The 25,150-nt window shown below is 36.7% G+C and overlaps 4 protein-coding genes across 4 annotated transcripts; 3 read left to right on the top strand and 1 right to left on the bottom strand.

Moving 5' to 3' along the window:
• Positions 1–1,047: 1,047 nt before the first annotated feature.
• On the top strand, positions 1,048–4,954 carry PSMG1 (Proteasome assembly chaperone 1). Its single transcript, XM_089637167.1, has 3 exons — positions 1,048–1,298; positions 1,386–1,798; positions 4,711–4,954. The coding sequence occupies exons 1-3, from the start codon at positions 1,219–1,221 to the stop codon at positions 4,893–4,895; spliced, it is 678 nt and encodes a 225-aa protein (XP_089493293.1). The 5' UTR covers positions 1,048–1,218; the 3' UTR covers positions 4,896–4,954.
• A 2,039-nt stretch (positions 4,955–6,993) lies between these two features.
• Positions 6,994–11,087, bottom strand: Cul5 (cullin 5). The gene is made up of 4 exons (XM_089637165.1): positions 10,927–11,087; positions 10,289–10,844; positions 8,327–9,951; positions 6,994–7,548 (listed from the first exon to the last, which is right to left on the bottom strand). The coding sequence occupies exons 1-4, from the start codon at positions 10,933–10,935 to the stop codon at positions 7,411–7,413; spliced, it is 2,328 nt and encodes a 775-aa protein (XP_089493291.1). The 5' UTR covers positions 10,936–11,087; the 3' UTR covers positions 6,994–7,410.
• A 158-nt stretch (positions 11,088–11,245) lies between these two features.
• Positions 11,246–25,110, top strand: eIF2gamma (eukaryotic translation initiation factor 2 subunit gamma). The gene is made up of 5 exons (XM_089637478.1): positions 11,246–11,373; positions 12,285–12,459; positions 23,360–23,596; positions 23,756–24,629; positions 24,958–25,110. Exons 1-5 carry the CDS (start codon positions 11,302–11,304, stop codon positions 25,013–25,015), a joined length of 1,416 nt encoding a protein of 471 aa, XP_089493604.1. The 5' UTR covers positions 11,246–11,301; the 3' UTR covers positions 25,016–25,110.
• Positions 13,482–20,162, top strand: Su(var)3-9 (Suppressor of variegation 3-9). The gene has a single exon (XM_089637477.1). The coding sequence runs from the start codon at positions 13,790–13,792 to the stop codon at positions 15,227–15,229; it is 1,440 nt and encodes a 479-aa protein (XP_089493603.1). The 5' UTR covers positions 13,482–13,789; the 3' UTR covers positions 15,230–20,162.
• Positions 25,111–25,150: the final 40 nt, after the last annotated feature.

Below are 25,150 nucleotides of genomic sequence, written 5' to 3'. Positions count from 1 at the left end.
AATTTTCTTTTGTTACATGCATAAAAATATAATTACAAAAATCAAGTATTACAAAAACAAGTATTACATTATTAAAATTATTATAGTATTACAAAAAGCATTTCATTCACAGGTAAAGAAGGTACTTTAAAAAATAAAAAAGGTATATTTAAGATAAGAAAAATAAAATGATACAATTAAATTAAAAAAATATAATAGAATAGTATGCATATATACCAAAAAAAATCCCACATAGGCATCGTCAGTTCGTCGGTATACTTATTTTGTTTAGTGCAGTTTATAAAACAAATAATTCCGTTTTTACAAAATTATAATTAAGAAAAAAAGGTATTGAAGGGTAATTGCATGGCAGCCTTTTGTATGACTAACTTTTGAATAATTTTCATATTGGTGGATAATGAACTGTTATAATTTTATTAATTTTAACAGTACGCATTGAATAATTTAGCGGGTTTTGAATTTGTAGAGCACCTGAGCGGCAATCAGAAGGCTGGTGTTCAATTCCCGTCGTTGGCATGTTTTTTTTTCTAGAAAAGTTTTTATCAATTTCTGTTAGTGTTTCAGGCTATTAATTATTGCTCAAAAATAATTTAAATTTTTTTTTTTTTTTTTTGATATAACTCGTTATATCAAAAAAATTAGCATCCTTGCGAGAGCTCTGAAGGGGTACCATCAATACCTAAAACAGGGCGGGGAAGTGGTGGGCCTCCTCCAGAATGCTCAAAAATAATATGCTATTATAATTTTATTTTTCTGTTGTTAAAGCAGTTATGTCGGCTTACGATTTTTAATATTTGATGAGATATGTCATTAAAAAATTTAAGTCGATTTTTGTTATTTTCATGCAACTTCTCCCTCGCCCCGCAGCTTCAAATTGTTTTCGAACAGCTCCAGGGCTTTTTAGGTCCATGATTAAAAATTATGTAACGTCGTGAAGGTATACTCTTATAATAGTTTAATAAATGCGAATGGGAAAGTACTTAACACAATTTTAGGTATGTACCTACGTATTTTAAAGCCATAGATTTTGTGTTTTGCATTTTGCATGTCATATTATTCGATTATTTATTGAAAACAAATTTATTTGTGCTTACAGCTAAGGCCGCTAAACATTTAATTGTTTTGTTATAAGTTAGAGATTAAGCTTTATTAGCTTGTCTGGTATTCGCGTGTCACAATATTCTATTTTCTCACAGTTTTCTTAACTAAAAGTGTATTATGAGTTGTTTTGGTGAAATAATAGAGCCTTCGAGCCGTGCATTGTGGGACGATATTGAAGGCGACGAAGAATCAATAAAGTAAATAGGAATAATAATGGTAATAACACCTAATGAATACGTATTCTTTAACTTTTCAGTAATGTCAATATATTGTTGATGTTTCAGTTTATCGTGGACGAAGCAATCTTCCCTACCCAATGAGATTGATCTGCTTTTGCTCATGGAGGGTGCACTGGCCGTGGAGTTTGCAAAGTCCTGTTTAATAACCACAGATCCGATAGATGAGGTGTCACCTTCAAATGTCGCATTTTACCAGATACCCAATACGCTGATTATCATTTGCACATCTTTAAACGATGATGACACTAAGTTCGGGGAGATAACTTTGCTGCTGCAACCATTGTTAGAGAAATCTTCCAATGTTATATGTATTCAGTCTTTATCATCCACAAGATATCAGAATTTGTCTCTTCCCGTATCGAATTCTATTATACGCAGCCTACAGACTACTCACTCAACCGGGAAATTGGAGAGTAGATTGGAACAACCAAATATTTTGAGTGGATTAACTGCTGGAGGTATGTCTACATTTTTTGTATAATATTATGCATATTAGTCTCTTATATTATTATCTAACCAACGATCACATATTTTTTTCATCATTATTTATATTTGCGGCATATTTCAGAGTGGTAGTTACTTTCAGTATCACCCTAGTGAAAGACCAGCATTTAGAATCAAACCATTTAGCCGTGTTTGGTGACCAGATCTGAATAGCCAGGTAATTTCCCACCTTCCTTTTTCTCCTATCCCTTTTCCCTCCCCACTACTTTCAGCCTCATAACATACCCCAATTAGAGATGCCATAATCTCACTGGCTCCATTAGTATAAATTTTGTTTCACTGTTATATTCTTCTACTGGCCTCGCACATCAGATGTTGATATCATCAGAGAAATCTTCACCCTGCAGTCTGCAGCCCGGAACAACTCTGCAGAACTGCACTCATGTCAGTCACATAAAGAAGTCATGACGTATGGCGTCCCGTTATCACAAAAGTCTTTGATCCATGGTACAAATCGTAGATAATAGAAACAAGGGAGCCAATGACCATTACAAAAGTGTCGCCAACATAATGTGGCTCAGGGTAGTGAAAGTAAAAGTGAATTGATCAGGAAACAAAAGACGAAGTTTGATGTATTTCTGCGAAAAATGTTCCCACATTATCAACTAATTTACTTTTTACGAAATTTAATCACATTTCTAATGATGCATATTGCAAGTGTGTTGGATGTTATACTAAAAAAAACTTCCTTACTGTACTCTTTTCTCCTAATTTTTTATTTTTACTGAAGATTTTTGTTAATTCTGGGTAATAAAATGAAAAAACAAAAAATTGAAGAATACAAGGAAATATAAAAAAAGGTGGAACTAGCTGGGGATGCGATGCCAACTCCTTAAGAATGGCATCCATTGCCCTGGTTTTCTCAACAGCTGAATATTGTGCTCCAGTATAGGCTAGAAGCGCCCACACCGGGGTAATGCCACACAACTTAATGCCACAATGTGAACCATCAGCAGGACTTTAAAATCTACACCTCTTCCTTGGCTCCCCATACTTGCAAATTTAACCCTGCCAAATATCAGGTGTGAGATTGCAACCCTGAGGGAATACAAGAAGGCACTGCAAAAAAGCTCAATACCTTTGCACAATGATGTCGTTTCTCACCCTGCATGCTGCCTGAAATCCCGTAAACCCTTCTGGGTGGAAGGAGGGTGGCTCCCCCAATTACCTCTCACTCCAGAAGATAGATGGAAACTTGACTGGCAAATGGCCGACTTGAGAAATGCCCATCTTGTGCATGACCCCACTGAGAGTAAGCCTGGATTCTGACTGCCTTGTAAACTTTGGTCCACCATCAATAGGATAAGGTCCTCCCAAAGCCTCTGTGCCCATATAATGCACAGGTGTGGCCTTGAATAGTCGGCGATATGTGAGTGCAGACCACCGGACATGTGGTTAAAGAATGCCCGCTGCATTCATTCCCCGGCGGGATTGATGAGGTCCACAGGGCGGGGCCTAGACTGTCTTACTGACCTAGATATTTCGCTCTGAAACCCCCCACCATCCGTCCTGGAGAACATATTGAACTGTGTTGTCAGATGGCAATGATTTATATATAGTATGTAATCATTAAAAATGTTGGGTATTATGGTGCCGACAGACGTAGCTATAAAAGATCAAAAGATATTTGGCTTGGCGTATTTCGGCATATCGCTCGCCGTACATTTCCAATTGAAATGTATGGCGAGCGATATGCCGAAATACGCCAAGCCAAATAACTTTTGATCTTTTATAGCTACGTCTGTCGGCCCCCTTAGAGACAGCATGTCAAGAATCATCTTTTTTTTTCCCAAGCAGTTGATTTACGTAAAAAAATATAGTTTGAACACAGACATAGGAATTAATAGACGAGAAGATAAAGGCGAGGGGTAAAATCAACTGTTGAAGAACGAAGGGAGTGAAGATGACTGTGATTCGTCAATAAATCAATCTGACAGTAAATAGGCATCTCGCATTATAATATCACCATTTACTTCTTAAAAGTAAAATCTGCTTTGAATGAATAGACATTTTTACATGGGAGCGCAAATTACTCGCCACGTTATGAACAAATTTGCGAAGTCCAAATTCGGCAAAGTAAGGCAGCTTCTATATTCAGAGTCGTAGTTATTTTCAGAGTATTTAGTTAAGACACTTTTATAAATGTTCATAATTTACTTCCCAGCAACCAACCAGCTTTGTGTTTCGCGTCCAGACGTTTCTCGATGTGATAGTAACAACTGATTCATATTATACGATGTGAATATGCTTAAAATAAAATAAAATAATGCTTATATATGGAATGTAATACGACAATTGGGTTTATTCTCTTTTTTCGCATCTATTTTTACCAGTTTTCATAGTACAAGTAAACATTTTGCCGTGTTATTTCGTAAAATGAACCGATGATGCCTCGACCATAGTTCGCACAAGAATGATGACGTCACGTTTTCAAATATCACTTGAGGCCGTACGCGAGCCCAGCCGGCTCAATGGAACCGGTATGGGGAGTGGGGATAATACGCTTTTAATCACTTAGGGCAGGTCTACTAATATTCATATGTCTATGAGTTTGAATTATTTCCCTTTACTCAACATAACATCACATTTTTATTTTTAACTCCCTTTTCATATGGGGTATATGCATGCACTTATAGAAAGTAATACCAATACTAGCTATAATTCTGCAAATCGCATCTACACACAGTAGTTAGTTTTCTACATACAAAATAAACCCATAATTTTCACAGGCTCTGCCGCTTTGACAGTCCGCACAGTTTGGTCGTAGCCTGGTAGTCTGGCAGCAGTCGGTACGCTTTTGTGATATATCCATTTGTTTCTGCTATCTATGGTATAAATAGAGTTCTAAATGATATATTCTTTTCAGTCATCTGTCTCCGAGACCATCTGGACCTCCCTGGACAAGCTTATGCTATATACGACGACACTCCTATATATGGGATGGACTCTATTAACACGCAGCCATTTGTGAATTTACTGAATCACTTGTGTATACCCATCACAGATGCTTTTACACGCAAAGTAAATGTGTCATCTAATTTGTACATGTAATACCATTTATTATTATTGTTAATAAATAGAACCCTTGAAATAAATTAACTACATATTTTCTAAAAGATCTATATTTTTTAAACCCAAAGAACATAATGTAGCCGTATAATAGGTAATTCATGATTAGGAAAATATGAAATTGAAATGTTTTTTTTCGTAGGTAGAGAAAATTGATTCAGTCAAGGTAAGGGACATTGTTAAATCAATAATTTCACTGCAAAAGACTTATTTGACCTTAGTATATCATCTTAGTATATTATTTGGAACAGATATCTCTAGATGTACACAGATTTGCACAGCTGTCTTTATTTTTGCCTCTTTTCTCCTATCTGCGTATTATGAATTTCATTTCAATAAACCAATAAGGATACCACTGACCATTTTCCGATTACTATTGTGGTAGTAGGACATTTTCAAATATTGTCAGGTTCTTCTTAACCCAGGAATATTTGTCTTTCTCTTAAAAAAAAATGAAAAAGTTATTCTGAATCTTGGCATGGCCCGACTGAAGTATCTGGTTTGCTTGATCGTGCCATATCTTCCTCGGATGTTCCTGACTTATTCTACCATTCATTCACGTCATTTATTCTCTTTACACTCCTTTCATTCGCTCTACATGGCCAAACCATATAAGCATCTCTTTCTTAATCTTACTTATTACACTTAAATCAGCCTTTCATTCTTTACGAATCTCCACATTTCTCACACGATCATACATAGTTTTACTACACGTGAGCCTCAAGGATCTCATTTCACAGCATTCTCTGCCAGTTCCATGCCTCACTGCCATAAATCACGGCAGGTACCAGTACTCCCATCGTGGACAGCTAGCTTCGCTTCTTTATACAATTTTTTTGTTAGCGCCAACCGCGTGCACTCCTCCGTTAACGGTGTTTCCTGCATTCACCCTTTTTTCTTTCTCTATCAAGCATTCCATCATTCATAAATATACTTCCCATAATATCTCTAAACCAATTGTATCCGAGTGGTCCGTAATTTCAACGGTGAAATCATGCGTCCATTTGTAGCATATAAATTCGAGTCAAGCACAAATGACGGAGTTCTTGGGACTCGAATTTGAATTTTGGACTGACAACAGGTTCTCTATAGACCAAATTGACTCACTACACAATCACGAGATGATTAAAATCATGCAGCAAAAGAAAAATAGTAATAGGGATAAAAATTGTTGAAATATATATACTATTTTTTTTTATATTAACTCCACACAGGAGGCCCTGAAGAAAATAATTTCCCTCAGGGCCTATGTCATCTTTGGGGATGCTGTGTGGAGGGTCTTTTTGTGGAGAGGAAGGAGTGAACATGGGTCTTGAAGATTCCCAAGTTGTAGGAGGGAGGAAACACAGAGGCCGGCAGTTCGTTCCACAGCCGAGCTGTTGAACCTAAGAACGAATCGTAGAAGCGACCCGTTCTCATGTGACAAATGTCAATCGTGTACAAATGTTGGGCGCGCGTTTGGCGTGTATCCCGCACCGGTGCCGAAGGGATCAATGACACTAGTTCCTCAGAGCATCTTCCATTGTAATACCGATAGAACAAGGACAGCATACTTACCTGACCCCTGTGCTCTAAAGATTGCAGTCCGTTTGTTAAGATTGGGGAATCTATCAAACGGACCGCCCGTTTCTGCACAGAGTCAAGGGTTTTTTTCAGGTATTTAGGGGCTCCGGACCAGAGATGGCTGCCAAATTCGACAGTAGGGCGCACTTGCGATTTGTACAGGGTCAGCAGTTGTGTACTATTAAAGTATCTGCGGGCCCTGTACAGTACGCCCAGCTTCTGAGAGGCCGACTTTACTCTGGCTTCGATGGAGCCCCCGTACCTGAGCTGGTCACTTATAGTTACACCAAGCATATCAATGGAAGGCCTGTTCGGAAAATTGCTTCCGTTGAAGGAGACTAGATTATCATTTGGATCCCTTTTAGACGTAATCAGACAGGATTGGGTCTTTGAAACATTAAATTCGACGAGATTATTTTTACCCCAGGAGGAAATACTCTCGAGATAACCGTCCATTCTCTGCTTCAAAGCCCTCCGAGCCGTTGGAGTTTGTGTGATATGAATAAGACACAACATGAAAAAGAAAACATTTTTAATCGATAGAATAGAATTCACGCTTGCACGATTGACGTGAAATGTTTACTGCGATGAAGGAATTCATTATTGCCAATAAATTAAAGTTTTTTTTTCTTCCAATATATATATTTATACAAAATGAATTCAATGGCATATCGATAAAATATATAATACAAGAAGAAATCACAGCAGTACTTTATTAGTTCCTAGAGATTCTTTGATATAACAATTATTTAACGGAACTATGTATTCAAAAGTTTCTCGGAGACTTTTAATTAGTGGAAAATCACAAGGCTTCCCGAGAAGTCCATAGATTGAACAAAGTAACATTTATTGATTGACCATTGCAAAATCCACAAGAACCCTGAAGGTTTGTTTGTTCGGTGTGACAGGACTGACAATACTGACTGAGGACTGCCTAAGCCATGTATATGAATGTGTTGATATCGTCATCATCTCTTCTCATATATTTGTGTTCTATTAACCATTCGAGCTGCTCTTTGATCATTTTTTTAGAAGGTAGGAACATGTTTTTCAGAATGTCAATTAGCTCCGCCTGAAAGGAAATATAATATCAAATATTATGGTCAAAAGCAATGAAACTATGTTAATATTACGAGTATGTAGACATAATATATAGAATGGTTAAAAGAAATAAAACTATGTTACTAGTACGAGTATGTAGAGATAATATATAGAATGGTCAAAAGCAATAGAACTATGTTATTAGTACGAGTATGTAGACATAATATATAGAATGGTTAAAAGAAATAAAACTATGTTACTAGTACGAGTATGTAGATATAATATATAGAACGGCTAAAAGCAATAAAACTATGTTACTAGTATGAATATGTAGTACATAATTTTTTTATAAATTTAATTAAGATTAAATTTGATAATATTATTATTAAGTTCTGCAAGTGTTTTAGTTTTTTATTATTGTGACAGCTGTTTCGGCTTACAAGGCCATTTTCAAACTGTGGTTAGTCCACATTGAGACGACGTATTTATATTATTTCAAATGTAAATTTTGAAGTCAAATTTAATCTTAATTAAATTTATAAAAAAATTAAATGGAGTTCTACGAATTAAACACAAAAACAATAAATAGTACATAATTATTATAGGTTTTACAAACAGTAAAATTGTTTTAATACAATTTTTTCTAAAATTTAATATTTAATATTCTTATTGTGTTGTATTATTAGAGGTACTGTCATAAGGAGGAAATCCACAATTGGTTTTATTTTGGCTATAGTACACACGTACACACCGATATAAAACGTCGATTTCCCGAAAATAAATAAATAATAAATGACATTTTTGCTAACCTGCAATGATGCATTGGAAATGCGTTTCCTCATCTTGAGTATTTTAATTATTGCTTCCTGGGTTCGTAAAATCCTCAATTGTACGATAGAATGATTGTCCTCAATTTGAGATCTTTCCGTGCTCAGTTGCAGACGTCCAATCAAATTAATTTTGCCCCGTCTTTGCGGTTTACCATTTTTGACCAAGGCAAACTCTTGATTAACCCAAAACTGAGTATTTTCCGCAAAATCTTTAGGGCCCTGAGCGGCGGGTTCATACAACAAAAGCTGCCTCTTCAGTTTAGGGAAAGCCACTAGAGACCAAAGAGTTCGGCGCAGCTCTGGATCGGGGAGTTCTGTCGCCAATCTCAAGTTCTCATAAGTAACTCTTTCTTTAGGGCGCTGGTTCCAGGCAAACAACACGGCCATTTGGAAAGTGGTAACATCCAGATCGAACCGTCCCACGGCATTTGCAAAAGTGACGGTGCCATTGCTCATGTGATGATACCATTGTAGTTTCCTACCAGAATGTTTCTTTTTGTAAAAGTCTTCCACCTCTGGGATGTAGTCTTCCAATTCCAGGGGTAAGCTAACAGACACACGGTCGGAGCCACGCGCCCACGCCCCGGCATTGAGAATCTTGATGTTGATGGTGTCGTGACGAGATGTTTCGGCGCGGAAGTGAGCATTAAGATCTTCACTGACTTTCACATCTTGGAACATGCGAGCTAGTTTGTTGACATAGTCTGCTGGCATCCCGACTTCGCGCAGCCATTCCACCATGTCTTCTTCTTTATCAGAGTCAGCACTGCAGTCTAATATGAGGCGGCGGGTGAGGTGAGCCTTGTGATAGCGCATGAACACATCCTTATTCTCTATGTATTTCAGCACCAGAAGCACGTCGCGCAGACGGGCTTCAATTTGCTCACCCGTGAGACGCTTGCTAAGTGGGGTCCGTCGCAAAAGCATGTCGCAGTAGTTGGCTAACAGTTCGGGGCACTTGCTCTCGGGGGCCGCAGCTCTGGGGACCCGACCTGGCCCGCTGAGCTCCAGTCTGAACACAGTAGTGTCATTCACAACTCGCTTGTACGCCTTGTCGCGGGCAGTCAGGAAGCGCGGGTCATCTTGGAAGGCATCCCTCACCAGGGAGCTGAACCGACGGAACAGTTCCAAAAGACGTTCAACGTACTTTTCAGAGTCTTGTGTGACGAGATCGGCTGCGGCGACCATGTCGGCGAGGCCGGCAGAGAGGATGTGTGCTTCGAGATCGCGGAGCATGGGCTGAACACCTTCAGGGACACGGTCCAGGAGTCTGAACATGAGTTGCAGTCGAGCAGTCTCCCCGGCTCGTATGAGAGGTGCACACTCTGCCAGCAGGGTGGGGAGGGGTCCGGCGAGGAGAACCTGCTCGCAACGTCGCACCAGAGCCCCTACACTCCCCGCTCCAGCTTCCAGATACCGAGCTGCTCGAGCTTCTTCCTCGCGCAGCTTCTGTTCGGCGTAGCGCATGTATGCCTGCACCCCGTTGGCCTGCAGCTGCTCCCCTCCCTTGTGGCGGTAGAAGGCCTCCGTGGCCTGCATGTAAGCTGCTTCAAAATTTTCCCTGTAAATCTGGAGTTTGTCTTCTGGGTTCGAACAAAGGTTGACTGTTGACAACATTATTTTTACATTAGTTCAATGGTTGGTTATTCCATGAAAGTATAAAAGTAAGGAAAACACTTCAAGAATGTGTATTTCGTATTAGTTATTTATTTGAATTAAAGTGCGAGTGAATAGTCAAAGTGTAATTCACATCAAAATACCACATATAACCACTTCACTTAGAGTAATTCATATGGTGATTAAATATACAAGAGGTTTGTAGGCAGAAATAAATCCATAAAGGATGTATAAACGGCATTGCAGAAAGTATTTTTAATTGTTTTACTAATTGGAATTCAGAAAACATTCAACTTGAGGGCTTATATAATTTGCAACAATTACCATATGACTCCCTGACTCCTATGACAAGCTGCGAATCAAATGCTTCACCGTTCCTTTCTGCATGAACTAACTTCATGGCGGAGTCTTGTAGGCGTTGCTTTATGTCATGGAATATGCTTTGGTTCCAAGAATCGAGCATGAGCTTCCTAACAATGCTCTCTTCCGTATTGGTGGTGCCTTTCTTGTGAGTTCCAAAGCTGAGACCGCTGCCTGGCGTTTTGTTCAATAGTGCTGTCTCTAGCTGCCGGAATGGTGTTGGTAAATAATTGCACTGCGTAAAGAACTTTCTCCATTCTGTTATGTATGCTTTAAGCAGTGCCTGTTCTTCACACTGCGCTAGGACGCGAGCCTGAGCCTGTTTAATGAAGGCAACAATGTCCTCCTGCAATGCATCTCTCACCTTGACAGGTCCCTTATCATCCCACAGACAAACTAGGTGAACGGAATAAAACAGATCCTGCCATTCGGGCTGCGTTACAGGCTCTTGTTGCAGAAGTTTTAATACAATTGGGCGCATAGAAGGCCATTTATCCTCGAAAAACAATTGCCCCTTATCCTGTAAACAGAATAAGATCAATATAACTTAACCTATAACATGATATCCCATTTACTTTGAACAACTTAATTCAGGGATATACCTTCAACATTGCTATGATAACCGCATACGGGTAATTCTATTTTAATATGTTATCATCCAACAAGTGAAAACAAAATGTTTACTGTCAAATATAACGGACATTTCACTTTCCTAAAATACCGAAATTGGCAACGACGTCAAACCAACATTTTTTATCTGTGACTTTTGATACTTCTTTATTTAATTTATATATTTTTATGGCTCTACTTTATTTAACGTCTCCAACCAAACTAGAAAGACCAGAGAGAATCGTGGCATTGAGAGTTTTGGTTGCAGGAATAGCACAGGCAACATTTTAATGCATCTGTCAGATGCCTCATAGAAAAGGCTTAGAGGTAGCAGTATCGTCTATGGTTCTTTTTAAATAAACCTGAAAATGGCGACATCCGAGAGTCGCGGCGTTAGCGTCTCCCAAGCAAATTTGCATCAGCAGGATTTATCGAAATTAGTGAGTACATTGTTTGAAAATGCGTAAATAATTCAACTTATCCAATGAATACCTTATCCAGGCGGTATGCCGCTTGGGAAAGTGAATTAACACGTGGCGGTCCATAGGGTTATGTTCGCCCATCAAGCCAGATCTTTTAAAATATGTGATTACACGTAATTTTTGAGACATTATGGTTCACGCCGTTAATTTCTCGAAATTTGTAATAATTCTTTGGTGTTATCGTATCGTGATTTGTGTTTAATAATATTGCTGACGCAACGCTGTCATTGTTTTGTGGTTATTTATTTTATAAGGGTTGGAGGTGTATTAGAATTAAAATATGCAAATGCTTAACAATCTACGCCAGCCATACGATTTCCATTAACATTCATTGTTTGTTTATCAACAAATGATACCGCTGTACGTCAGAAAACAATAATTCAAGCTTGCTGTTATATTATTACATTAGCATACGACTGGCACTAGTCTTCCTGTTTATCGTGCCAATGATTTTAAAACATTGTCTCTCAGCGCCAAACTAGATAAGAAGTGTTTATCTGTGATTTTTAACTGATACATATCTTCTCTTAAAGTCTGTAAATTTTTTATTTTTAAATGGTAGCAGATCTATTTCACTGCACTGAATGTAGGGACAAGAAGGCTATACTATCACTTTTTCAATCGATACTAATTCCTAAGTCTACTTATAAGTTTTGAATGCACTTGTATCTCTCATATATGTCTCGAGTTTCTGTTCATTTTATTCTTTCTGAGGTCATTGTACATGATTTATGGTATATTTATACCCTTGATATTAAATAAATAAAACTTTTATTGATTAATGTCTATATCTCTGGGATATTCCTGTGTCGAAACATAATTTTTTTTATGATATAAGTTAATCTAATTAATGTATATTTGTCTTTTAGGATGTGAGTAAGCTGACTGCCGTGTCCCCCGAAGTAATCTCCCGGCAGGCCACCATTAACATTGGAACAATTGGCCATGTAGCCCATGGAAAGTCCACTGTTGTGAAGGCCATTTCTGGCGTGCAGACCGTACGATTCAAGAACGAGCTCGAGAGGAACATTACAATTAAATTAGGTACGCAGATTTAACATCTTTTCCCCCCTTATGTTTCATTCGCTTAATTAATTACCTTAATTTTCATATTTTATTAACTAGTTTTGTAACAAGTTCTGTATTAAGACATTGATATGTCTAACAGCTGTTAATAATAAAACATCTAGCCCATAAAATATTCAATACAAAGAGATCTGTGCAGATTTGTATAGTGCCATGTTTAATAATTTGTATAGTATATTTTTTTCCAACTTTGGTAATGTCTACTAAAATTCTGGAACTATATTTAAATTTCATATTTATATTTTTGATTCTGACAATTTGTGGTGGAATTCCATTATAATGATATATTGAAACAAATTTAAAACTTTTTTCCACTTATTTTATTTTTTTACCGTTACCGGTTTCAGCTTATTGTAGCCATCTTCAGACTTATACAATTATACCTTAAACTATGGTTCATATAACATTTGTGGGAAGGAGTGGATTAACTGGAATGGTGTACAATGATTTTATTTTAATTATATGAATTTTCCCATCTTTGTTGCTATGAGATGTTTCACAATTGAATTATTTGGTTATTACCAGCAGGACTAATTACCTCTGGTAATAACTCTAGCTAAGGTCTGTGGAGAACATATGAGCATTCTATTACGATCCTTTTTAGAATAATTTAATTTTTCTGTTTTATGCTCCAGATGTAATTAAAATGTTATGTATACTAACCATAGTTTAAGGAATAATTGTACCAGTCTGAAGATGGCTATAATAAGCTGAAACCGGTCATGGTAAAAACAATAAAATAAGTGGAAAAAAGTATTAAATTTGCTTCGAAATATCATTATATTTATAATTAGTGTAATTATGTGTTTTTATTGTTTTAAGTGCCGAGAGTGAATTTTGTAATTCATCTTTATTTTAGTTTTTATCAAAAATAATATTTGTTCATAAAGTGTCAGTGATGTTTATGTACTATGAATAGTGTTGTTTAATCTGGAACATTTGTCGGTTGCGTTCTTATGCACAACGCAGTCAATATAAATTTGAGGTTAAATACTATCATTATTACCCAAATATGGTGCTAATTTTTAATCTTAATTTGTCAGATAAATTGTTTCAATAATCTGTTATGTATTGAATCGATGGAATATTTAACTGGTAAAACTTGCAAATTTTTGGGGAATTTCAAATTAGACTTGAAGCACTACATAACAATAATGATTTGATAATTTTTACCTCATATTTATATAAAGACGTGGTTGTTGCAGAGAAACTGTCTGAAGCAGTTATAAACAAATACACTCGGAAGGAAAACCAGCAAACCTGGAAAAGAAAAGCCAGTCCAAATAATATGACTGCCAAGAATCCAAAAAAACCGAGGCGGGTCGAGAAAGAAGAATATATTGTAGAAGCAATAAGAGACTTACAAGCTGTGACTGGACATCCTCTATTCCTTATCAAATGGAAAGGCTGGCCAGAAAGCAGTAATACTTGGGAACCCGCAGCCAATCTGCACAATTGTCCTATCCTGATGCAGCACTTCCTCGATGACTTAGCAGAAAAGCAGAGAGAGAGACTTCAAGAGGTGAAGGAACAGCTGGTTGGAGGTGGGCTTTTGGACCGCGCCAAGCTGGAAGCTCTATGGAACTCGTGCGGTCACACCAAATCCAAGCCTGGCTCCTCTTTAACCCTGTTGCTGTGCCTGTGCACGCTGCCTCCTGAGGAAGAGACCTGGAAGCCTCTCTTGGAGGAGGCTGCCCGCTCCGCCCTGCAGGAACAGGAACTTTCGGAGACTCGCCAGCGTCAACTCAGCTCCCTGCGGGAATGGGAGGCGCACATCAACTGTGTTGACCCTGACGCCAAGTTGACCATCACCAATGATGTCGATCTTGAAGGGCCACCGCCAAACTTTACTTATGTTAACCAAAATGTGCCGCAAGAAGGAATAGTGATACCGGAAGATCCACCAATGGGATGTTCGTGCACCTCGTGTAACGTCAGGTCCCAGTGCTCGTGTGCTTCGGAAGGTGGACTTTTTGCATATAACTGCAAGAGAAGGCTACGCGTAGCCGTGGGGACTCCGATATACGAGTGCAATAAGTTGTGTAAATGTCCCCCCGACTGTACCAACCGCCTGGTGCAGAGCGGGCGCACTGTTCGCCTGCGAATTTTCCGTACTGCTTCAGGGTGTGGCTGGGGAGTGCGGGCGGGTCAGCGCATCCCCGAGGGACATTTTGTGTGCCAATATGTAGGGGAGATCATCAACTGTGACGAGGCGGAGCGCCGAGCCAGGAAAGATCCCGAAGCACCCACTTATCTTTTTGACTTAGATTTCAACAGTGAAGACTCAATGTATACGGTGGACGCGGCCGCTATGGGGAATGTCTCCCACTTCATCAACCATTCATGCGAGCCCAACCTCGGGGTGTGGGCCGTCTGGGGGAATTGTCTGGACCCTAACCTCCCGATGCTGGCCTTGTTTGCAACCAGGGAAATTGCTTTGGGAGAAGAAATATCTTTTGACTATGCTCAGACGACCCCCAATACTGACGAGTCTCCAGATACTGCGCCAGAAGAGGGTGGGCCTGTGACAGTGGAGGACCTGCCCCCGCTGACAAACGGGGAGCCACAAGGAATGTTGACTCCGACTAAGGAGTGTCCCCCCCGCCCTGAAGTATTGCGATCTCCTCTGAAGTTGAGAATGGACCTTTCTAGTATTAACGGTATCTCTGAACGAGTTCGTCCTGTATGCAAATGTGGGGCCAAGACTTGCAGAAAGTATCTATTTTAATGTTGCTCCAGTGTTCATTATTTTATTAATAGTTAAAAAAGATTTTAATATCTAATGTTAAATAATTTGTTTTATATTTAACCCTTTGAATGCTAAGTACCAGTACACTAGTACTTGGAACTTTTAGTTTTTGTATTGTGATTGTCATTAACCCTTTCCGACGATGTGTTTGCACAGTGCAAACACCTATTTATTAATTTATTGTAGGTTTCGCAATGTTTTTCCCGACTTTTACACCTCTATTTGTGTAGATTTCGCTTTTTTATATTTTGAATAACCAGTACTTTTTTGACTGTTTGAATTACAGCAACCATTTTTACAAAAATCTAATATATTATGTGAAAAAAAAGGTTAAATTATTAAAAAATACAAATTTCTAATAATTTTCAAAACAAAACTTTTATAACTTATATCTTATTAACTTCAATAAAAAAATCTTATAAACTATATGTCCATGGAAGAGTTATATTATCATAAATCTCTAATACACACATAAATATCATAACTTTCACTTGTTTCACAGTGTCTCATGTTTACACTTAGCTTCTTTTTCAATAAATTATGGGTCTGTATGATACATTTTAAAACTGGACATATTTTCTTCTCTTTATGTATTTTCTCTAAAAAGAGAAAATCGTCTAATTGTGTAGTGCATGAGTAAACACGTAGTATGGCATCCAAAATAGATTTTTTTAGCACAGATTGCTGATACGTGTATACTCATATGTATACATATTATAGTGTATGGTGGCAACCGATTATATGCGCCACTGGCAATCAAAGGGTTAACTAAGGTGTATTAAAATAAAATAAAAAATATTAAATTTAAAACTCAATTCTCACTGAATTCATTCGATTCATCACAAAAATTTAAGCAAGAGAAATTTTTAATCCATTTCTTCATTAAATTGTGTATATGTAGTTGAAAAACCTAAGTAATGATTCTAAAAATATTTTGTACAAATTGTTAAGACTTACGACTAAATTCTATAAATAATCTAATTATATTTCTTATTACATACATATTGTTATGAAGTTTATTCACAAGTGCCTCAAACATAATGGAGCCCTTTCCAGATAAGTTCACAGATATATTCTGTTTATTGCTAAATTAAGTTAGTTCAGTGATCGGCAAACTCATTAGTCAAAAGAGCCAAATATCGGCAGTACAACGATTTTGATTCACAAATTCATATACAAGAGTCCTGTTTTAAGTCTGTTAAAACCAGTTATATTAAAGAAAACTATAGACAGGATGTCCGGGGGTAAAGTGCGCTAACTTCAGGGGTGATTCTAAATGATATTACAAGTAAAAAAGGTAAACAACTTTTTTCAAAATTCTAACGTTTTAAGGTAATTTTTAGGTAAAAAAGTTGAATTGTTTGCATGGGAAAATAAATATTCTTCTATGGGAAAATATGCATTGGAATTTCGAAAAAAGTTATTTGTATTTTTTACTACTACCATCATGTAGAATCACCTCCCGAAGTTAACGCACTTTACCCCCGGACATCCTGTATGTATCATACTTTATAATATTATGGTACTAAATTTTCAATAATATTATTTTGTAACTGAAGTTTTAAAAAAAAATCTAAGAACTTACAAACAGTGGCAGCTTGTCACTTTTGAGTGTGATAGAGTGCTAAGTTCGAAAAATTCGACATTATTGATGATGTTTCACCAAAAGGTTATTTTGTTTTCGAAAATTCAGCTTTTTGTATGAAGATTTTCAGGAAATTCTGTTTTGTAGTGCACTGCACCGATTTCCTGAAAATCTTCATAGAATAAACTGTATTTAAAAAAAAAAAAACAAAAGCATTACAATGACATCAATAATGCCATTTTTTAAATATTAAAACTCAAAACATAAAACGCACAAGCCACCACTGCTTAAAAACACTTATATCGATAATTTATAAAATAACGAAAATTTGTAATAATATGTACAGCCTAAATGAGCAAATATAAAAATGTCTGAAGTGCAAATATTAGAGAAATACAATTAATTGTCTACAAATAAAGGATTCGCAATAGAATAATTAACTGAGGAACGATAACCAAGCACTATTTAAAATGTCTTAAAACTTTCGACAGTAAAGAAATCTCAAATTCCAAACGCCTCTGGGAAACTTCATAGATAAAGACGTACTAGAGTAACTGCCAACAGCAACAACAACCTGACGGACGAGAACAGTACTGTATTTTTTGAATTATGAAATACTAGCTGACGTGTACCTGGCGTTGCTTGGGGTTATCCTAAAGAGATAGACATATACCATAGCAGACTTTTCTGTAGGCCTGTTTAAGATATACAATTCCGTAGTACATTGTTTTGATGTATCTTATAAGGTTTAGCCAGCGTTTGCAATGTAAGCGCCTGAAAATATTTTTTTACAACTTGATTACAAAACTGCGACTTTTCTGTACTTGCTATAAATATAATTTACATGTATTATATATTTAAACCTTTCGGAAGAAATGCTCTAAAAGATAGTGAAAACGCTATCAAAATCTGTTGCGTAGTTTAGAAGAACTAAGTGCACAAACAGACACGGATAGCGACTTTATTTTATACTATTTAGAGATTATTATTAAAATAAAATGTATTTTAAAGACGTCATTTTTCGAAGAACGGCACTTTAGTAGCCAAAGACCCGCAAGTGGCAGTTTACAACAGAGTTAGTATATTGCAATTAAGGTTATTTTGGACAAGGGTATAATTATGTCTTCAATGTGTTGTTTACGACAAAGGGTAAATTAGTAAGTTGTATCTCCACTGTCCACAATACCAATATTATTATAGATTGACAAACTCATGCATTATTAATGAAGTTGTTTAACCCACAAGTATCTAAAAGCTAGTGCCCTTATTAGTAATCTAAAATTGGATTTTGTTCTAATATACATATCGCTGGAAAGGATAAATGGCTAAAGTGTCATACCGCTATATCCTTTGCTTCAAACCATAGTTGTTCATTAGGTTCACCATAGACTTGTATTAACCCTGTGCTCCCAACAGCTTTAAAGAGGAAGACAAATTTTTGATATCTAAATATGAAGACTATAATAAATAATATTTTTATAATATTGTTAGATAATTATTTTTAAAAACTTTCCATGCACTGAATAGATGGTACACTAGAAATGCCTTCCATGTAGATTTGAATGCAAATCAATGTTGCCACTGACTCGTATGTCGCCAACCTATTTGAATTTCAAAATGAAGATGAAACACAGTTCAGTATTTAAAATTTAAGGCCCGAATGGCCAGAACTTTGGATAACGAAACACGCCCACATTGCATACCATATTTTCTTCTTTACTCTGTATGTGAGGAAATATGTTCATGCAGTTCCTGTAGTATTATTAAATGTAGACTATGTTTACCTACTGCCGAGTACTCAGCTGTAATGAGTGCAGCAAGCCCTGTTTTTTTTTGCATTTTCCGAGGGGAAGCGATGGATGAAATGTCTAGGAAGGTTAGGTTATCCTAGTTTATTATATTATTGAACTATCCGCAGTCACCTAATCAACACCTGTCAGTCACAATTGAGTTTCGAAAGTGAGAGGTTGCTGTCTTCATTTGATACTATAAATTATCATTGGATTTTATGATTGTTGAAATAAATTTGAATTTACTCAGAATAACTTTATCCTTCTGGAATAAAGATGACGAACATTTTGATGAAAATATATATTTTTTTTTTGTCGCACCCAACATGGTACGCAACTAACAAAGTCCAATCATGCGACCCACAAAAGCGCGCCCGGTAGTGGGTAAAGTCTGCAGCAGTTTCGTGTTTCTTGTGACCTATTTAATAATTGTTATTGTATGTATAACTTCTAATGTATTTTCTTTTTGATATCATTTCTCTGATAATCTTAAAGGGTCTGAAATTATGACATTGAACAATAAATCTAATCATGAAATATACTGAAAGCGTAATAAATACACTGGAGACTGAAATAGTGTTTAAAATTTTTTGTTGTAAATTTTTTTTTTCACCACACTTTTCTTCTCGATTTTATGGTATTTTGAACCTTAAAAAATTTGCCATAAAATATATTTTATTCAAATGGCAAGGAAAAATGTATCTAAATATTATTCTAGCTTATTGTTTCATCACTTGCAATCATCTTTATTTTATCTTAAATTCTTTAAATTCCAAGTCAAATGTAATAATTTTGACTCTCAAAAGTCATAGTACTGTTTATTTACTCGAAAATACAATAAACCTTAAGAATATTTTCATACTTCTTGATTGTATGTATTATATTATTTTATAACTTTAGAGAGAACATTTCTCTGAATATAAGTAGCTATCCTGGGGAAACTACATAGGATAGATATTTGCATTTTCTATAAATATATAAACACATTACCCGGTTAGGCGGTTCAATTTACAAAAAACGTAATTTTGCAAATAGCAAGTTATAACGAACATAGCCTTATCTAAAATTGCCTCCCTTCCATTCAAGATCTCATCTCTTCTAAGTCTGAAGTCGATTCCAATCTTCCATACAATTTTAAATTTGCCCCTTTAAACAAAATTCGTATATACATAAATTCACCTTCCCTCTCTCATTAATTTGAAATGAAGGCCTAGAACACCACCCTTGTAAGGTGAAAGCCAGAAATGTTTGAAAAAAAAAAAAAGAATTACAGAGAAAATGGTGGCGCACGGCGGGCCGCTCGACATTTTAACTTGGTATTCCGAAGATTGACTAATTAAGTTGTGGTAATATTATTTTTTTAAATGAATATGTTTTATTGTGTTATGTTTCTAAAAATTGCAATGTTAACATTTTTCGTCATATTTCGTGGAGTAATGATTGATGTGTGAAATTAAATTAAAAATGAACATTTTACGGGGAGGTCATAAGTCAGAAATCTGCTGTATAATAAATCACAATAAAAATCGGAAATTAATCACAACTCTTTTTCTTTAATACCTTTAATATTTATGTATAATATAAAGAAGAGGATGTTTGTATACAAATGTATAGTTTTATTGTGAGATTGATGAAATTTGACACACTTGACCTTTATATAAGAGGAAGGCCACTGTTTACATGAGGTGAAGTGAAAACGGCGCTGTATAAATTAGCCAAATATTATTATTTCGAAAAACCACCCCATCCCATTTTCCCACCCCTTATCATAATATTTGGATGACTAGTATAGCGCCGTTTCTATGCAAAATCACCTCAAGGGCGCTGTAAAATTTATAATACATTTATACAGTGATCTATGTTACTACTAACTATTTATGGAGATAATATACAGTACAATACTTACCTGGTAGGTCACTTGAGATTAACTTAATTAACATTAACTAATTATTTATTAGCGAAATTTAGATACAGGATTTAGGAAATAATTGGAAAATTTGATGTAACTGGACTTTCTCTCAGGAATGGTATATTTAATTTAAGGGTATAACAGCTTAAATCAGAATTTTGATACTTTATGAAATTTTTCTGCATCTGATTTCGAAAAGCCCAGACAACACCTGGGACTTGAGCTAGTAATAAATAAAGATTACAGTTCCAGGAAGATCAACAGTGGTACTTCGGACTTCTGGAGCAACATTCATGTGCATTTAGGTTGTATGTACTCATCTCTCAATGATTTAATATCCGGATCCCTTGACAGATGGAAAATGCGTTTGATAAACCAAAAAATTATTTTTACTTCAGTCGTCCTGTAGGGAATTAGACTTGCAATAGAAACCTATATACATTTGACAACGGTGGTAGAAAATATGAATCCTATAATTTCTATACCCGCTATATCCGATTTTTTGACAAAATGATCTGAGTATGACATCTTGTTCACATTTTCGCGAGCAACAAGAGGAGCCTAAAATTGAGTTTCAAAACCCTCCTTATCGCGACCAAAAACCATGTTAAAACTGCGAGTGAGAAACCAAATCCGCTATATCATACAGAAAGTTACTATCAAAACCCGCTATATCGGATTCAACGAATCACAAGCAGTTATTTTGCCAAAATACAATATGGCCGCCGCTCTGACGCCACGCTCGTGTGTCAAAATGATCTACGCGTGAGTTTCTAAACCCGCCATGTCGGCTCAGTTGACTTTCAAAATCACGAAGTGAGTATCAAAATCCGCTATATCCATTTTATTTATCGAAATTACTTAATTATTGCTAGAAATATATAGAAAAATAAATGCTTTTCGAAATTTTATTACTCCAATTCATTATATAAAAAATTGTAATGCATTTATTTATGTACGCTAGAGATGTGACAGTTTTTTGCGGTTTTCTCCAAATCAATGAAAGTTGATATAGCGGGTATAGAAATTACACGACTCATATATCATGTATCTACAGAAAATTATTATATTTTTGAAGGGTGAGGACAGGTTGTTTCACAGAAATTCAAATATAAGATTATCATCAAATGGCCATTCTGCGCCATTTTGTTTTTTTGGCAGTTGGAAGTTCCCCGTTAAATGACGATTCTAAGTCTATTTCAGCTCTTGAAAAATAGTGATCAGCAGAAGAGGTCAACTATTGTGTTTTTCAGCATTTTTAGTTTATTACAATTTGATGGAGCTGATGAAGCTGTAAAAATTCTTGTATCATAAAATAAATTCATTTAATTAACACGTTGAACGCCATGTAGGCCACCAGTGACCTCATAACGAAAATCGTCATTTTTCTCCCATAGCGCCATGACGGTCACCGGTGACCGCAGTTAATTTTCTTGATTTTCATGGAAAATTTTGGTAAAAAAAAAAGGAATACGTTTTGATGGTCGCCGATGCCATCTGAGTATTTTTTTTTCAAATTTAAAATGGTAATGTTTCTTCATTTCCATAATGGCGTTCAACGTGTTAAGTACATATAAGATATGAATCCTATAATTTCTATACCCGCTATATCCGATTTTTTGACAAAATGATCTGAGTATGACATCTTGTTCACATTTTTGCGAGCAACAAGAGGAGCCTAAAATTGAGTTTCAAAACCCTCCTTATCATGACCAAAAACCATGTTAAAACTGCGAGTGAGAAACCAAATCCGCTATATCATACAGAAAGTCACTATCAAAACCCGCTATATCGGATTCAACGAATCACAAGCAGTTATTTTACCAAAATACAATATGGCCGCCGCTCTGACGCCACGCTCGTGTGTCAAAATGATCTACGCGTGAGTTTCTAAACCCGCCATGTCGCCTCAGTTGACTTTCAAAATCACGAAGTGAGTATCAAAATCCGCTATATCCATTTTATTTATCGAAATTACTTAATTATTGCTAGACATATATAGAAAAATAAATGCTTTTCGAAATTTTATTACTCCAATTCATTATATAAAAAATTTTAATGCATTTTCTTATGTACGCTAGAGATGTGACAGTTTTTTGCGGTTTTCTCCAAATCAATGAAAGTTGATATAGCGGGTATAGAAATTACACGACTCATATATTATATTCTCATTTTCTATTCCTAATTCAAAAAGCTCTCATTCTCACCTAATCTTAAATCAAAATGTTCTCATTCTCACTTTGTATCCTAATTTCAAAATATTCGCAATCCCTCTTTATAATCTTATTTCAAAATGATCTCCTTTCCACTTTGTAATCTTAGTTCTAAATAATCTCATTTCCACTTAATAATCTTAATTCAAAATGTTCTTTTTCCCTACATTGTATTGTTATTTATTATATTACTTATTTCAAAATGTAAGCATCCTGATTTTTAAATTTCAAAATGTTCTAATTCCCAATTTACAATCTCAATTCAACTTGGTTCAATTCGGTGAACCAACAGCTTGATTGGCACTTACCTACTTTCAACCAAAACCTGAAAATAAATGCATACATTTTAGCTATTGTAATATATTATACCATGTATCTATACTATCATATTATATTTCAATCAATACTAATCTAACCTTGTCTACCTATAAGTTTTGCATGTACTTGTATCTCTAACTTTTTATATCCGTCTAGAGTTTCTGTTAATTGTGTATTTTCTGATGTCACTGTTTATAATTTACTGTAAATGGTATATTTTATACCGTTGATATTAAAATAAATAAATATTATCACTCTCACTTTGTAGCTTAATTCGAAACATTCTCATTGCAGGTTATGCCAATGCCAAGATCTACAAGTGTGACAATCCGTCATGTTCACGGCCGGCGTCCTACACGTCAGGTGGCTCCGGCCGAGAGGACCGCCTGCCATGCCTCCGGCCCGCCTGCAGCGGTCGCTTCTGTCTCGTCCGCCACGTCTCCTTCGTGGACTGCCCCGGTCACGACATCCTTATGGCCACTATGTTGAACGGAGCCGCTGTCATGGATGCCGCTCTGCTGCTCATTGCAGGTATTGTAGCAATCAATATACATTGATTCTTATTCTGGCATCCTGTCCTATTGGAGGTTGACTACCATCATTCACTCTGCAGGCTGCAGCCTGAAATAACTCTACAGAACTGCACTCATTACTTGTCCCTAAATATACAGAAATAATGAATGTTTCCAGGTAATGAATCGTGTCCTCAGCCACAGACCAGTGAGCACTTGGCTGCTATAGAGATCATGAAGTTGAAGCACATTCTAATCCTTCAGAACAAAATTGACTTAGTGAAGGAAGGCCAAGCTAAAGAGCAGCAAGAGCAGATTCTCAAGTTCGTCCAGGGAACTGTGGCTGAGGGAGCCCCCATAATCCCCATCTCGGCCCAGCTCAAGTACAACATCGAGGTGCTCTGCGAGTACATCACTAAGAAGATTCCCATCCCCCTGCGTGACTTCACCTCCCCCCCGAGGATGATCGTCATCAGGTCATTCGATGTCAACAAGCCGGGCTGCGAAGTAGCGGAGCTCAAGGGAGGTGTTGCTGGAGGCTCTATCCTGCAAGGAGTGCTCCGTTTGGGAATGGAAGTGGAAGTACGCCCTGGACTTGTGAGCAAAGACTCTGAAGGAAAGCTGGCGTGCCGGCCTATTCGCTCGCGTATCGTGTCGCTATACACGGAACAGAATGAACTCCAGTTCGCTGTGCCCGGGGGTCTGATCGGTGTTGGAACTCTGATCGAGCCGACTTTGTGCCGTGCTGATCGACTGGTGGGACAAGTGCTGGGAGCTGTGGGTGCTCTGCCCGCCATCTTCGTGGTGCTCGAAGTGTCATATCACTTGCTGAAGCGCCTTTTGGGCGTGCGCACGGAGGGAGACAAGAAGGCAGCCAAGGTGCAGAAGCTAGCCAAGAACGAGGTGTTGCTGGTCAACATCGGCTCCCTGAGCACTGGAGGAAGGGTGGTGGCCACTAAGGCTGATTTGGCCAAGATTGCTCTCACCAGCCCCGTGTGTACAGAAGTTGGGGAGAAGATTGCCCTCAGCAGACGTGTTGAGAAACATTGGAGGTAATATGCCTATCTGTTATAATATCAACGCTGGAAAGAATAAATGACGCTTCACCCATTTATCCTCTCCAACATCGATGGTTCATTTTATTGATATTTTGAAAACTTCGTAGTCATATTCTTGCTATAAAATATATGAAGCTCTCAGAGAATTGACGTAATCCCAAAAACAATAAATTGATATTTAATAACGCATTTAATGTTGATGGTTGTGTACTTATTCTTTAAGTTTAAAAAGATCTTCAGAATCCAGTGAAATATTTATTAAAAGATTCTACATAATATAATTATTTTAACCATATTCTAATTTTTGTTCTTTTGCTTCCAGGTTGATTGGTTGGGGACAGATTCGAGGAGGAGAGACTATTGAACCGACCACAAACTAATCTGTGAACCGATAATCTTCAGTTTAATGTAAAAACTTTTATATTGAAGTTATATATACAAGGTGTTATTTATAATAAACATTTTAATAAATGGCTACATTAGTTATTCCTCTAATCAATTATAATTGAATGGCA

Source organism: Hesperophylax consimilis, chromosome 11 (assembly GCF_061612785.1).
Source record: "Hesperophylax consimilis isolate HC1 chromosome 11, BYU_Hcon_1.0, whole genome shotgun sequence".
Classification (NCBI taxonomy): domain Eukaryota; kingdom Metazoa; phylum Arthropoda; class Insecta; order Trichoptera; family Limnephilidae; genus Hesperophylax; species Hesperophylax consimilis.
This window is presented reverse-complemented; position numbering and strand designations above follow the sequence as displayed.